This window comes from Carcharodon carcharias, chromosome 7 (genome assembly GCF_017639515.1).
Source record: "Carcharodon carcharias isolate sCarCar2 chromosome 7, sCarCar2.pri, whole genome shotgun sequence".
Classification (NCBI taxonomy): domain Eukaryota; kingdom Metazoa; phylum Chordata; class Chondrichthyes; order Lamniformes; family Lamnidae; genus Carcharodon; species Carcharodon carcharias.
In genome coordinates, this window is record NC_054473.1 from 166,778,100 (window position 1) to 166,794,625 (window position 16,526).

Consider the following 16,526-nt stretch of genomic DNA (forward strand, 5'->3'; position numbering starts at 1 on the left):
CACTGCTCAGCACTTATGTGGCATGAATGCTATTTGCCACTTACCAGCCCTATCTTGAATATGAGTTCTTGCTGCATATGTACATGGGCTGCTTCAGTATCTGAGGAATCAAAATGGTGCTGAACATTGTGCAATCATCAGCGAACATCCCATTTCTGATCTTATGCTGGAGGGAAGGTTGTTGATGAAGCAGCTGAGGATGATTGGGCCTAGCTGTTTCAAAGGCTCCTGCTGCTTTTAATTTAATTATAAGGACCACCATGGAATTTCAATAATGTATTAGTGCCATTACCATTAACAACTTAAAAAGCAGAAGCATTAAGCTCAGGTATTTTTTGTACTCTTCTGAGAGTAATGATAAAGGATACCTCCATTATTAAACTGTTCATTACTGCACAAATCACAGCATTAAGATTCTTTAAGATATAGAACTTAAAATTACACTCAAGATTGGCATGTGAAAGCATAATATATATATTCCAGTCATATGTCTGCTGTTTTAATGATTAAGGTAACTCATTTATTTTAATAAATGGGGGCAGGGGTTACTCCCCAGCTGTTAAGAATTTAAAAAGGAATGACATTAAAACAAACTGCTGCAAATGCTGGAGATCTGAAATAAAAACAGAAAATGTTGAGAATACTCAGCAGGTCAAGCAGCATCTATAGAAAGAGGAAAAAACAATGTTAACATTTCAGGTTGAGGACCTTTTATCAGAATGGTATTCCCTAGCGTATTACCGATTTAGTAGGTGGTATCTTCCAAACAGTAGCATGTCTTCTGCAACCAGGGCTTCTGCAATGATTCAGGTTATGAGATGGGCTGTGTGCATCCTGGAACAGTCTCATTCACTTATGTTGAAGACAGCACATCAATGAACATCAATGAATGTTAATGAACATCAATGAGCATCAATGCTCTCCAGGTATCCCGATGTAAAGTAATTAAATGTCAATCCTTATAGGACACAGGAAATTCCAAGGACGACTTGAGTTTTGAACATTTTCACCAATTCTACAAGAACCTAATGTTTGAAAACCAGAAAGTGGTAAGTATATCTTGTCACTGAAGATTCAATCTTCTCAATGTTTAAATAACAGACTATGTATGTATCAACAGACTTTTATTACTATTTTTTATTGTTTTTGTTTGTAAATTCCTTTTCCTGTCATGGAGAGCAGCCACAATAATTGATGAGAAGACCCGCAGGCTTCAAAGATTAATGTCCCAACTTGATTCAATTAATCTATGACATTGGTCTGTCCCAGCTATGTAACAGATTTAGCAGTTTCAGGTGCTCAGTGAAAGATCAATGGAAACCTTAAAACCTCATTCCGTGCAAAACAAATACTCATCCATGTACGTTCATTACTACCTGAACTGTCCAAATATTTCTATAGTAATTAAGTTGATGGACCTACATTATCATTTATTTTACGTTTTTTAAATCTTTCTGCATATTCAAAATCAAAAATGGCAATGAGATATTTTTGTCAAATTTCTCCCTCTTTTGTTTACCTTCTTCAGTCAGGAGTCTGACATCATCTCTGCAGATGCCAGTCGACTAAGGTAGAAAAACAACTCAGTCAAAATTAACTCCACAGACCTTCAAGTGTAACTGTTAACCAAAAACAAGGGGGTGATTCAACTGCCCACTGCCCTGCAGAATCTGGTTAAAATGGGCACCCACACACCATGGAGAAGCCAGGGGTTGATGTTCTGCGTTTTTTACCGTTCAGCTGAACAGTGGCGGCCTAAGCTGGTGGGGTTCTTTTTTAATACTGGGTCCTGAATTCAACTTTTGCTAGGGCTGCCTGAGCAGGAAGAGGCAGTGAGTTTCCCACCGGGCTATCTTACTGAGGGAGCAGAGCAGAGTCAGGCGAAGTTCAAAAATGAAGTTTGAAGCTTCCTTTTTTTTCCACTTCCTTGTGGGGCCAGCAGGAACAACAGCACCTCCTCTGGACCCAGCAAGGAATGCTAAGGCCTCCCTGCCTCGAATATCCCCTTGCCCACTGCACTGGTTGTCAGCACCCCCCCCCCCCCCCTCACCCTAGAATGGCACAGTTGCCATTCATGTCTCTTAGCTACTGTTTGGCGGGTGGTGTTTGGACTGCAGGATTTTGAACTGTTACCTGCTTCGCATGATTGGGAAGTCAGAATTAAAATACATGTGCTCATTTTTAGAGCAGTGGGTGAATTTCTAATTGAGACGGCTGCTCACACCCCAAAAACTGACCCGCAGTTAAAATTAGGGGCTACGGTTTAAACTCAGGCCTCCTAGTTAGGATTCTGTTGTGTAGCATTGTAGTTACTATCCATGATGACATTTCAATCAGCGCACTGCAGCATTTCACAAGTTACTTGAAAATTCAATCTTATAAGTGCAATGTTTCTATAATCCGGTCCCCCTCTTTACCCTGTCGTCACTGTTGCTCATATTGACTTTGTCTTCCTTGCTTTAAAAATAATGTGATGGCTAAAATTAAAACTCATCAGTCAATTCCTTTTTTTTTTCAGATTCTTGAGACCTTTAAAGTCGAGGGATCTGTATTTATTCTTGGGTAAGAAGACACTTTTTTTAAATTCTGGGAAGGTAAAATCTCATGCTGTCAATCATAGAGTCTTTAGAACAGATGAAGTCATTTAGTCAACCTGAACTAATCTTTGCAGAATATTAGAAAAACTACAGATCCTCCATTATATCGATTAACTGGATATTGAAGAGTTTTACTCAACCTGGAAGGGCATACCAAGTTTTGATCAATCATTGCCTTCCTCAAGTCTATCCTAAATTGTCCTTTCACCAGATCCCTTGTGCTGGTGTCTTGGGACATCTTACAATAGTGCCTCAGAGTTTACTAATCTGTATGTTTTAGAATCTTGCATACTTCTTTTGAGTCCTTACCCAGCAGTCCCCTCTCAGGGCTAAAGATCTCCTGCCCCTGAAATTCTGCCTGGATTCTCTCAGACTTCTGCCATAATTTGGTGAAAGGCCTCTCCATCCCTCAAAGAAGTGGTGTAAATGTTGGAAACAGTTGCACACCCTTTCTCTGGTGGGTGGAAGAGTGGTTCTGCTGGTGTCCCACCAATTTTCATTTGCTTGGTCACTGATTTTATCTAACTGCATTTGTAGATCCTTGCTTGCTTCCTTTGACTCAACTGCCCCAACCCTAGTTCAGTCTCCTCTGTGAATTTGATCAGGTTGAACTGGACTTTGAAATCTGTGTTGTTGATGTACAATGGGAAGAGTAAAGCACATCACCAATCCCTCCACACTCCACTCAGTATTTTAATCCCCAGAATTTCACCCTGATATCTGTTCCCTGACAAGTCCCCAGGCATTTGTTTCCTTCAGCCGATCATTATCCTTTCCCATCTTTAACCTTGAATTGCCAAGAAAGAAGGATTTCCACAATCTCAGGAAATTGGCACTTTGCAGTCAATTAAGTATACTTGGAAGTGTAGTCACTGTTCTAAGTTAGGAAACACTTCAATGAAGTTACATACACAACAAACAGCAATGTGATAATGACAAAGTAATCTATTTGTGATTTTGGTTCAGGGAGAGAGGTTAGCCAGGATGTTAATCAGGGAGAACTCCGTTACTGTTTTTAAAATAGCGCCGTGGCATCTTTTTTGTCCAAGTGAGAAATCAGATGGGGCCTTGGTTTAACATTTCACCCAAAATGTGAAAGCCTTGACAGTGCAGCACTCCCTCGGTACCGCACGGGGGTATCAGCCTAGACTTTGTGCTCAAATCTCTGGATTGGGACCTGCTGTCAACAATGCATACCACAGATGGAAAATGCTCCATTCCCCAGAACACAAGTTCACAGAACAAAGAAATGTTGGCTTCCACTAATGGTACAGTGTAGTACCAAGCCCAGTTACCCATCACAGATACTTCTTCTCAACTTCATTTGATCTCATTCTCTAACTTTTAGTTTGCTTTCTACTTGCAGAAGAACAGATAGGCCCACTGCCTCAGTTTTGTACCTGCATGATTTCCAGCGGTTTCTACTCCATGAACAGAAGGTAAAATCATAATGTTTAGATTAGCACACAAGATATGATCAGACTTGTGTTTTAAAACTAGATTTCATCTCACTTAAAGGTTAGAAAGAATTCCAACATTAGGCTCATTTTATAATCAAGGCCAAATGATGCAACTGAAGAGTGATAACATGAAGAGTGTTGTCCATGCATCAAAATCAATTATTGATTATGCAGGAAGTATACCTTGTAGGTGTCTGCATAAATCACCCTGTTTACGCTGAAGATTGGGTGACCTCAGATGAAAATCTGTTTGCGGCTCATCCAACTCGATTTTCCAATGTCTCTCAAAACGGGTGACCAATGTTCTTGCTTGAAGCAGACGGGAGCCTTACATCAGTAGTTAAATCAGGGAACTATGGCATTCTTGTATACTATTGAGTGGAATGCTGAGAGGCCTAATTAGTGATTTTTAAATTGACCTTTTTTTTATTCTTTGATGGGATGTAGCTGTCGCTGGCAAGGCCAGCATTTTTTGTTCATCCCTAATTTTCCTTGAACAGAGTAACTTACTAGGCTATTTCAGAGGGCAGTTAAGAGCCGACCACATTGCTGTGGATCTGGAGTCACTTGAAGGCCAGACCAGGTAGGGAGAGCAGCTTTCCTTCCCTAAAGGGGATTAGTGAAGCAGATGGATTTTCATGACAATTGATGATAGCTTTATGAAACTGGTTTTTAATTCCAGATTTTGTTAATTGAGTTTAAAATCTGCCAGCTGCTATGGTGGGATTTGAACCCATGTCCCTAAGGCATTAGCCTGGGTCTCTAGATTACTAGTCCAATGACATTATCATTATGACACAGTTGCTTGCTGGAAGCTGCTCTTCAAACAGGTCTTTATTTTTGAAGAAAATATTTTTGTGGGGTCGTAAGGAATATAAATTCTCCTTCTGGCATTGGCCAAGATGGTTTGACAGATTGGCAGGAGATGGAGCTCAAACTCTAGATTTGGCCAACTTGGCCCGCAGAATTGGCCCCAGAGATGCCCTCTGTGAGTGGCTCCACCCTTTGGCCTTCTCCTGCCAACATAGCTATTCCTCCTTTTCTAACAGGGTAGGATGCAGGGTGAGATAGAAAATCGGACAGCTGTTCCAGGGGCAAACTTCACAATATAAGAGTCCCAGCATAGAAGTTATTTTTAATGGATGGAAAATTGGCAGTCAGCAAACTTGGCGATTTGACCTCCCCAACCCGAGTTCCTGCTGTGAATATGGACTGGCAACATTTACTCTAGTTCTTCCTCCTTTCTCAACAACAGAAGGTGAACTGAATATTCATGAAGCTGATAATTAATAGGAAATAAGACAACCTTTCTATGCTAGGCTTTTTTCATATAATTTGAAATAATCTTTTAGTACAATTTCACATGTCCCTTTTTCTATAACACAGGAATCATGGGCCAGTGATGTTAAGAAGGTTCGCGAGCTGATGACTAGGTCTATTTATGATACTTACAGAGAAACAAATGAACCTTTCTTCTATATAGATGAGGTTTGTATTCTTTTGTGATGCATCAGAACATTTAAATAGATATGGTTACAAGTGCCAATCCTTCGAATGCAAGTGAAATTTCTCAATTCCTGTTCATTTCAAATCTTCCCCTAAGATTTCCTCCATTTGATGCATTCCTTTGCTATCCTTAAAAGTTGTTGAGCAAGTGGGATGACTCACTCTTTGTGGCTTCCATGACTAATATTACAGCCAGTACAATAACACAAACAGTTTCTGCTTCCCCACTCTTTCTGGTTCCTGAGGTTGGTGCAAGTCTCCATCCATCTGCTTACCTGAGAACTGCTCATGTTTTGCTTGATTTCCTAGACATTGAGGGACATTGGTTTTAAAATATCTGAGAGTTCAGAATCATCAATTTCTTTTGTTTTGTTTAGAGAATCATATGGTCCAGGAGGCAGCCTCTCAGCCAATCACTCGTGTGTTATGTCTTTGAAAGAGTTACCCACTTAGTCCCATTCCCCTGCATTTGGCTAATGCCCTTTTAATGTTTCATTTGCTCAACTTTTTACTAAAACCTCTTCAGGATCCTGTTGCCACCTTTGTTTGTAGCAGGTTATTCCATATCCTAGCAACCTTCTGAGTAAAGAATTGGTGATGATCTTAAATTTATACCCTCTAGTTAGTAACTCAGTAACCAGTGGAAATAGTTTCCCCATTGACTCTGTTGAAACCCTTCTTAATTTTTAACACCTCTATCAGATCTCCTCTTAACCTTCCCTGCTCGAATGCAAAGAACCTCATGCCCCCTAAGTTTCTCCTTATAACAGATAACTCTTCTCTTTGATATCAATTTATTGAATCTCTTCTGCACCTCCTCTGTGGCCTTGAATATTATGCTTAAAACAGGGTGACCAAAACTGGAGCCAGCAGTGCTCCCATCTTAGTTCCAAAAGCAACCCAGGGACAAACAGGGTTAGCGATCAAGGAATCATAGGACCAAGATGTGAAGACACAATTCATTCCTCATTTTAAAGCTCTTAATTTGTAGATGATGCTTTGATCTTATACTACTAATTCTGGTTAAATCACAAAATGTATGACAATTTGGAAAAGCCAGAAGTAGAGTTGGTTAGAGGATAGGAGTGTCTGACCTGTACAGGCTGACTTCAACACTCAGATACCAATTGGCACATCACCGACGTGATTCCGGTGTGACAAACCTATATTGGCAGTCTCCAATATAAAAATGGACGTAGGAATGCATAATGGGAAAAATGCGACCAAAACGTGAGAGCAGAAATGCACACAGTTGCTGGAACAACTTGCTGGTAACCTATGCCACATATCTGATGTGCTGAAGCGGAATCAGCTTTCACAAAGCCAGGATGTTCCAAAATGCTTTACAGCCAATTAAATAGTTCTGAAGTGCAGTCGCTGTTGTAAGAAGCTCAAAGAGGGTTAATTTTGCTCCTGTACCCAACAGTCCCTGATTTTCCCCTTTTCACTTTCAAGGTGGAAAATTGCAGGTTGGCACAAGGAGAAGCAAAAACACTCTGCTCCATGAGACCAATGTGATGTTTTCCTCTTTTTAAAAAAAAGCAAAATACTGCAGATGCTGGAAATCCAAAATAAAAACAGAAAATTGAAATACTCAGCATGTCTGGCAGTATCTGTGGAGAGAGGGAAACAGAGTTAACATTTCGAGTCATTGACCTGAAACGTTAATTCTGGGTTTTTTTCTCCACTGATGCTGCCACGTTTGATGTTTTCCTTGTTGATTAAGATAACATTTTTCACCCTTTGATGTTATTTATCAATGCCCCACCAAGTTTACTAGAATTGTGCATCCGCACTAAAAGCAGCCAACGCAGGAGCAGTTCCAGTAACTGGGCATTTCATCACTGCAGGTATCTTACCACAGGTAGTTTCAGTTCTGGGGGCTGCTTCCTGACTGGAGGAGGCTCAGAATGGGGGAAGTTTTAACTTTGGGGATTTCAGCAATGGTGGATTTAGTAAAGGATATTTTCAACACATGAGGGTTTCAATGCTGAGGAGTTTCAGTATGAGGAGAGTTTCATTATGGAGAAAATTTTGATATGGGGGAGTGATAGATTTTATCTTTCCTTTGTTGCAGCTGAAACAATCAACACCACATTTGGCGTATTGGAACAAATTTTACATTGTGACTTTTTCGAGTTACATTCGTCATAGTTCAAACAATTCAGCTCTTCCCTTATACTAGGGAGTGAGATGGACTTACCTGGAAATTTAAGTTTCTCTTACTGGATTCAAATAGAAATCTTCAGCAGGCTGGTTAAGATAATGCAAAATTCCTGTTCTGAGGAACATTGATTCAAAAAGTTGACTTTTATTCTCTTCACAGAAGCTGCCTGAGCTACCGCTGTATTTTGTTTTATTTAATTCACAAAATCAGCAATGTGTCATGCTCCACTGAATCGCCTCAGTTTGTTTTGACAGGGTGACAGGGTGTCATTTACAGCAGGAATTTAATAGATTGTGAGGAAGGTGTCTGAGATATAGTCCTCACGTTTTCCCTGGGTAACAATGCGCTGTGTCCAGCAGGGGAGACCCACCGCAGAAAAGGAAGAATAGTCAAAGTGATAGAGTGCAGGGTTCACAACTGTTTTGTTTCTGAGGGGCACCCATCCCTGTTCTAAAATTTCACGGACCCCCGTAACACATCACAAATATTTTTTCTGCATTAAATTTAGTTATACAACTAAACAAATACATTTAATTAATATTTTTATTTTAATTGATGCAAAGCTTGTGACCAGTATCTGAGCAACATTTCTGTCAAGACCTGGAGGTATGAACACCTAGATATGCAGTGGAAGGGTGCCCCCTGCTCCATTTACCCGACCCATGACCAAGTAATGAGGTAGATTTCAGGCATAAGGAGGCCGTTGTCCTATCCTATGGCTAAAGTGAGAGACTTAAGAGGACAGCCTTGGAGGCATTGCCTGGAGAGAGAACCATCCCCATTGTTCTGCACGTCCAATAGCATGGGATAACTCTAATGGTACATTTGGCATTCTATACCCAAAGAAGCCTTTACTTTTTTGTGGTGCACGGCAAATTAACTTAAGTACGTGGGCTCTTTAACATCTTTTGCACGACCATGCACATGCGGTAACTTAAAGGGCCATCTTGTGTGCAGCCTGTGTGGGAACTTCCAGGTGACCATGTAGCTTAGAAGGAACATTGTCCATAACCCTAGGTTCTGTCAACATGCACCTAAACTCTCTGCAGTCAGGTCAATAGAGGCTGTTGGGGATAGAGTTCGAAATACACATCTGGACCCTGCATCTGTTTCTTGATACTGATCTATTGGAACGGTTGAATTCTCAGTTGCTTGCCACCACCACACCCCCCCACAGCCCCATTCTGTATCAGCACTATGGTGTCCAGTTCTTAATGAGTCTACTGGCATCTTTAATTGTCACAGTTCCTGGAAGGATCTGAGGATATTACTCTCCCTCAACACGTTCCCCTTCCTGAAAGTACAGCATTAGTCTTCACATATACATTGACGACACAGCACTACCTCACTACTATTCCCTTGACTCCTCTACTAAATATTGGATGCTTATCTGCCATCCAGTACTGGATGAGTAGAAATTTCCTCCAATTAAATACTGGGAAGACCAAAGCCCTTGTCTTCAGTCCTGCTCCAAACTCCATTCCCAAGGTACCAATTGAAGTCCTCTCCATGTTCAAGACTAAATCAGCCTGTTTGAAATCTTTGTGTCTTATTTGGCCTCGTGATGAGCTTCCAACTTTATATTTACACCATCACTAAGACCGCCTGTTTCTACCTCTGTAACATCATCTGATTTCATCCCTGTCTTAGCCCATTTACTGCTGAAACCCTCAACCCTGCTTTTGATTAGACTTGACTATTCCAATGCATTCCCAACTGGTACTCTACGCTCTGCCTTCCATAAACCTTAGGTCATCCAAACCTCTGTGTGTAACTTGCAGCAAGTCCCATTCACCTATTACCCCTGTGCTTGTTGACCTACATTGGCTCCTGGTCAAACAATGCCTTGATATTAAAATTCTCAGCCTTGTTTCAAATTTCTCTATGACCTTGCCTATCCCTAACTCCACCAGCCCCACCAGCCGCCAAGATATCTGAATTTCTCTCATTCTGGCCACTTGAGTATCCCAATTTTAGTCACTCCAGCATGGTTGCCTGGGCCCTAATCTCTGCAATTCTCTCCCTGATCCTCTCCACCTCTCTATCCTTCTTTAAGACACTTCTTAAAACCTACTTATTTGACCAAGCTCTTGATCATCTGACCTTCTATCTCCTTATGTGGCTCGCTGCCATATTTTGTTTTATTTTGTTCCTGTGAAGCACCATAGAGTCTTTATTGTGTTAAAGGCACCATATAAATATGTGTTATTATTGCTTCTTTGTATGCTGTGCTAAATATTACAATATATTTAATATTGATTCAAAGGGGCCACTGGGGTTGGAGCCTCCCATTCCATTTTTCCTTATTTCAGGAAATTGAACAGTTGTTTGAAAGTGATTTTCATCAACCTGTGACTGTAAATCCTGATGTCCTGCTATGGACATTTCAAAGCAAAGGTAGAAAGTATTGGGAACAAAAACAAAAATACCTGGAAAAACTCAGCAGGTCTGACAGCATCTGCGGAGAGGGATACAGTTGACATTTCGAGTCCTATGACCCTTCATCAGAACTAAGATATATAGAAATGAGATGAAATATAAGCTGGTAGAAGGGGGTGGGACAGGAGAGCTCGATAGGGGGCCTGTGATAGGTGGAGGCCAAGAAGAGACTGCCAAAGATGTCATAGACAGAAGGATAAAGGGGTGTTGACGGTGGTGATATTATCTAAAGGATGTGCTAATGGGGACATTAAGGGAAGCAAACAGGACAAGCTAGTGGCAGATGGCCCTAGTGCGGGTTCAGTGGGGGGAAAGAGATCGAAATGGGCTAAAAGGTGGAGATGAAACAATAGATCGAAATAAATTTAAAAATAGGAGGGAAAAGAAAAATATGTAGTTGTAAAAAAAATTATAAATTATTGGGAAAAGGAGGTGGGGATGGAGGAGAGAGTTCATGATCTGAAATTGTCGAACTCAATATTCAGTCCGGAAGGCTGTAAAGTACCTAGTCGGAAGATGAGGTGCTGTTCCTCCAGTTTGCGTTGAGCTTCACTGGAACAATGCAGCAGGCCAAGGACGGATGCGTGGGCATGAGAGCAGGGTGGAGTGTTAAAATGGCAAGCGACAGGGAGGTCTGGGTCATGCTTGCGGACAGACCGCAGGTGTTCTGCAAAGCAGTCACCCAGTCTGCATTTGGACTCTCTAATGTAGAGGAGACCGCATTGGGAGCAGCGAATGCAGTAGACTAAGTTGAGGGAAATGCAAGTGAAATGCTGCTTCACTTGAAAGGAGTGTTTGGGCCTTTGGACGGTGAGGAGAGGGGAAGTAAAGGGGCAGGTGTTGCACCTTCTAGGGTTGCATTGGAAGGTGCCGTGGGAGGGCGTTGAGGTGTAGGGGGTGATGGAGGAGTGGACCAGGGTATCCCTGAGGGAACGATCCCTGTGGAAAGCCGCTGGGGGGTGAAGGGAAGATGTGTTTGGTAGTGGCATCATACTGGAGTTGGCAGAAATGGCGGAGGATGATCCTTTGAATGCGGAGGCTGCTGGGGTGATAAGTGAGGACAAGGGGGACCCTATCATGGTTCTGGGAGGGAGAGCAAGGTGTGAGGGTGGATGCGCGGGAGATGGGCCGGACATGATTGAGGGCCCTGAAGGTTAAGGAAGAAGGAAGAAATGTCAGAATAACTGTTTTGGAAAGCAGCATCATCAGAACAGATGCGATGGAGGCGAAGGAACTGAGGTAATGGGATGGAGTCCTTACAGGAAGCGGGGTGTGAGGAGCTATAGTCGAGGTAGCTGTGGGAGTCGGTAGGCTTGTAATGAATATTGGTGGACAGTCTATCACCAGAAATTGAGACAGAGAGGTCAAGGAAGGCAAGGGAAGTGTCAGAGATGGACCATGTGACAATGATGGAGGGGTGGAAATTGGAAGCAAAATTAATAAATTTTTCCAGATCCAGGCGAGAGCATGAAGCAGCACCGAAGTAATCATCGATGTACCGGAGAAAGAGTTGTGGAAGGGGGCCTGAGTAGGACTGGAACAAGGAATGTTCCACATACCCCAGAAGGAGACAGGCATAACTGGGGCCCATGCGGGTACCCATAGCCACACCTTTTATTTGGAGGAAGTGAGAGGAGTTTAAGGAAAAATTGTTCAGTGGGAGAACAAATTCAGCCAGACGGAGGAGAGTAGTGGTGGATGGGGGTTGTTCAGGCCTCTGTTCGAGGAAGAAGCTGAGAGCCCTCGGACCATCCTGGTGGGGGATGGAGGTGTAGAGGGATTGGATGTTCATGGTGAAGAGGAGGAGGTTGGGGCCAGGGAACTGGCAATTGTTGATGTGATGTAGGGTGTGAGAGGAATCACGGATGTAGGTGGGAAGAGACTGGACAAGGGGAGAGAGAATGGAGTCAAGAGAGCAAGAAAAGAGTTCCATGGGGCAGGAACAGGCTGACACGATCGGTCTGCCAGGACAGTCCTGTTTGTGGATTTTGGGTAGGAGGAGAAGTATTGGGTGTGGCATCGCGAAACAGAATATAAATGGATGAATCTGAGAGTCAGTTTACTCTGTTTCTCTATATTCACCAGACCTGATCATAAAGGTGGTCAACTGAAGGAGAATTATCTGTGAATTGGTTCTCCACCCCTGAGTAGTTCAGGGCATGGAACACCAAGGGACTAATTTTTTTCTCTCAGAGGGTTGTGCGACTTTGGAACTCTCTGCATCAGAAGGAGGTGGAGGCGGGGTCATTGAATATTTTTGAGGCAGATGTAGATAGATTCTTGTTAGGGGTTCTTGTTAGGCAAGGGAATCAAAGGTTATTGGAGTTAGATGGGAATGTGGAAATTTAAATACAAGAAGATCAGCCATGATCTTATTGAATGGCAGAGCAGGCTCGAGGGGCTGAATGGTCCACTCCAGTTCCTATTAAGTTTCAGGCTCTTGTTTAAGAACATGGGCAGAATTTTGCCGTGGGCGAGCAGGGAGTGGGGCCCTATCGCTGACGTGTAAAATGACCCGGGATAATGTCGGGTGGAACCCCCAACCTCATCCTGCCCCATTTAACTTTTCAGGAAGGCGGGGGTGCAGCAAAATCAGCTGTGGGCCCGCCGACCTGTCAGTGGCCAACTGAGGCCATTGACAGGATCAATTATACAATTAAAGGACCTGCCCGTCCAACCTTAAGGTTGGTGGGCAGGTCAGGAGCCCCGGCGGCAAATAGATAAAACATGAAACCTCATCCACAGGTGGGATGAGATTTCATGCAGGGTTCTAAAAAGTTTAATAAAGTTTTTGTGAAATTTATTAACATGTTCCATCTCATGTGACATTGTCACATGAGGGGGACATGTTAGGGAATTTTTTTTCTCTTTTTAATCTTTTTCAAAATGACAGCGATCTCCCTGAGGCAGCACTTAGCCTCAGGGAGATGTGTGCTCTTTTGCACATGCACAAAAGAGCGAACTCTCGCTTTTGGGGAATACCCCCCCCCCCCGCTCACACAGGGAGAGTGCATAGCCCGCCCGCCCGCCCGCCCGATAGGCAGAAAATTCTGCCCCATATATTGAATGAGATTTTTGTATGGCTGCAGTCCCCAGGGGAGCCACCGGGTGGCAGCAGCATTCTGGGTTTGATCACTGATATAAAGCACTAACGCTGAGTTTGGCAGAACCCTTGAAATCTTCTGGCAGAGCCCCCAGTTGAGAAGCCCTGATTATAGTGAACTTTACCAGCCCATCTCATCAGACAGGAAATGTTTGACGTAAATGAGAGAGAGAAAACTATCATTGAAAACAATGAGAGAAGAACAAACTCAGGAGATATCACACTGACATAGTTATTAAATGAACAACTCTAATTATGAACATGCAATAATGAGCATGAATTTACATTATTTGGTTCATTTGTACCGTAAACTCCAGAATAACATTGCAATTAATTCACCAGAATTTTAATCCCTACATCGAGAGAATGTTCATTTAAATTTCAACTGACTTATAAGAAGGGAGGCAAAAATCTGATGCCAGCAAACTCCTCTGAGGTTCTCCCTCAGTCATGGCAATTCTTGAGGAGGACCTGTATCTATACCTTTTATCTGGGATTTTCTTTCCTGAAATTGTGTCAGCCAATTGGGAGAACCCTCAAGAAAATCCCTAGCATAAGTCTTTAAATATGAATGCAATTGCTGAACAGTGACAGCTATCCTTATGATGCTGTGATGTCTGGATATCACACCCAAGAGCTTATGAAGAACTAATTCAGATTTACTGAGTCAAGGAGCAATGATTCCATGTTTCTAGGGAGATAAATGGTTCACCCTAGAGTACACTGACACCTCAGTGCATCCTGAGATGTGCTGCTGAAAACTCAAAGTGACATGTAGCTAGAGGCTGACCTGCCTGAACAGAAAGCAACAAATTGTGCTGGGTATTTTTGTTTGTATGATTGTTTCAGATTTGATCCATTCAGAAGCACACCATGATGCTTTAAAATCTTCGCTGGGGTACCGTGTAACTGGCATGTTGTTTTCTTTAGCTTTTTAAAATAAATTATATTTCTCCTTTCCCTTTCTGAAAGGATTTACTCCGCACAGATCTACAGAACCCGGGTGGTGTTTGGTATCTCACCTAATTGGCCGTCATTGATTTTCAGGCCATAATCAGGGAGTGTTGACGAGCCTGTTCAGCTGTTGCGGGTGTCTTGTTTTTTGTTTCAATGATGCACACAGGCTGTCAACATTGTAGCTGAGCTAACTTTATTGATAACACATTTTCCTAACATAAACACACACCTGCAGTAACTGAATTCTATTAAGACAGGTTCCAACATGCACTATCTGACCTTCAACTTCCAGGTATACTACCGTATCGTATCCAATACCACAATCAACTACTATCATGACAGTGGGGAGGCTTGTGTGGGGGGAGGAGGGGTGGGTGGGTGTTTCAGTGAAAGTGGTGGGTGGGGGGTGGTGGGGGAGAGAGTGGGGGAGGACACAGCTTACCCTGATTCTGCACTTCCCTAACATCCACACAAGTGTAATCCCAGTGGGGGTCACTGGACAAGGATCCCTAACTGATTCTTTTACCACTTAACCAGATTGCTGGCCCCAATTATATAATCTCCTTTCTGGGAATAGCTAACCTAGTGCGAGTTGGTTATTAAGCATGGGCCGATCTTGGCCTGTACAGCTCAGTGCCAACTAGTGAAACTTGTGAGTCATCAGAGGAAACTTTTGGGTTTTAACTTACATTATTCATTCCATTCACTGTGGGTTTGTGTTAAAATTCTAATTGAACTGCTTTAAGATGTGCCCTTTGTTCAGATTCACTTTACAGCAAGGTTAAATTGCTGCAATGTCTCTTCATTTTGTTTATTATTTTCCAGTTTTTGACATATTTGTTTTCAAGAGAAAACACGATCTGGGATACCAAGTATGATTCCATTTGTCCCCAGGATATGAACAACCCATTATCACATTACTGGATCTCATCATCTCATAACACGTAAGGAACTTATTTTGCCTGGTTTTAAATGATTTTTTTTCATAAGGTAGAGGCTAATATATGTTTTTCTTTAGTGTTTTTTGTATTGATATTGCATTAATAAATGAATGTCCTTCATTTCCTGCCCTTTGAAACTCTGAGAGGGGCTACCAGCCACCTGACAGCCTTTGACCACATTGTCCAGGGCATGGTTTGACTTTCAACCAAGGCTGGACATGTTGGTTAAAACAGTATGCAGCCTCTTCAGTAACACTCAAAAACATTGACACTGATTAACAATAATCATTTATCAATTATTTGAAACATTTAAATGTATGTTGTTAGGTCCCCGAATCTGAAGGGAGTTTGACTGTAATAATTACTGAACTTCATGAATCCGCAGGTCATATGGGTTTCATTATCATAAAATGCTGATCAAAATTATGGCTCAGATCACCCTTGTTCTCCCAATGAAAGACTGGGAGAGCATTTGAGATTTTTTTCAGTACTGCATACCTAAATCCCACATGTTATCTGCTTAAGCCCTGCACCCAGTTTGTCACCGCTTCACAGCCTCATCTAATAACATTTTCAATAAAGGTTAAAATCAGTCATGAAGTACACATCAGAATGATGGGAACCCTTATCAAGTAACCTTTCAGTTTTAATAAAGAGCTTTGAATGATGGAATGGTACAGCACAGAAATATGTCATTTGTCCATCAAGGCTATCTTGGCATTTTTCTGCATATGAACTATACAGTGTAAACCGATCCCCCTGCTCAAATTATGTGAAATTCAACCTGATTAGGACTGTTTAAAGGTAATCATATGCCTTTCTTTCAATACTTCAGGTACCTCACGGGAGATCAGGTTCGTAGTGATTCATCTACAGAAGCATATGCCAGATGCCTGAGGATGGGGTGTCGATGTATTGAGTGTAAGTTAAATATTTGGGAAAAGAAATCTATGTCCTCTACTTTTGTGCTCTCAGTCCATGTTAAACGGCATGAATAGATCTACGTTATCAATATCCTTCAATATTTTAAAGGCCTGGATCATTTCCTTCTTCAACCTTCCCTTCATTTGAAGCTTAGCTTTTACAGTGGAGTTTCAAACTGAATCCCTGGTTTCTGTGAGATTTTATCACATACATTCTTTCCTTTATGACACTGATGCTGCCTTTGCTTTGAAATGTTTTAGTGGATTGCTGGGATGGGCCAGACGGAAAGCCAATTATTTATCACGGCTGGACGCTTACATCTAAAATCAAGTTTGATGATGTTGTTGACGCCATCAAAATTCATGCCTTTGTTTCATCAGAGTAAGTTTCAACTGCTTATTTTGTTTGGGTGTTTTAGCTGCTAGAACGTTG

The 16,526-nt window shown here is 42.1% G+C and overlaps 1 protein-coding gene across 1 annotated transcript in view; it reads left to right on the forward strand.

Annotated features, from left to right (window-relative positions):
- The window catches only part of plcg2 (phospholipase C, gamma 2), a 184,378-nt gene that overhangs the window by 118,753 nt on the left and 49,099 nt on the right, over positions 1-16,526 (forward strand). The window contains exons 6-12 of the mRNA XM_041192701.1: positions 966-1,049; positions 2,519-2,562; positions 3,964-4,036; positions 5,444-5,545; positions 15,055-15,173; positions 16,006-16,091; positions 16,355-16,475. Coding sequence (XP_041048635.1) covers positions 966-1,049; positions 2,519-2,562; positions 3,964-4,036; positions 5,444-5,545; positions 15,055-15,173; positions 16,006-16,091; positions 16,355-16,475 — 629 coding nt within the window. The remainder of the gene's footprint in view (positions 1-965; positions 1,050-2,518; positions 2,563-3,963; positions 4,037-5,443; positions 5,546-15,054; positions 15,174-16,005; positions 16,092-16,354; positions 16,476-16,526) is intronic.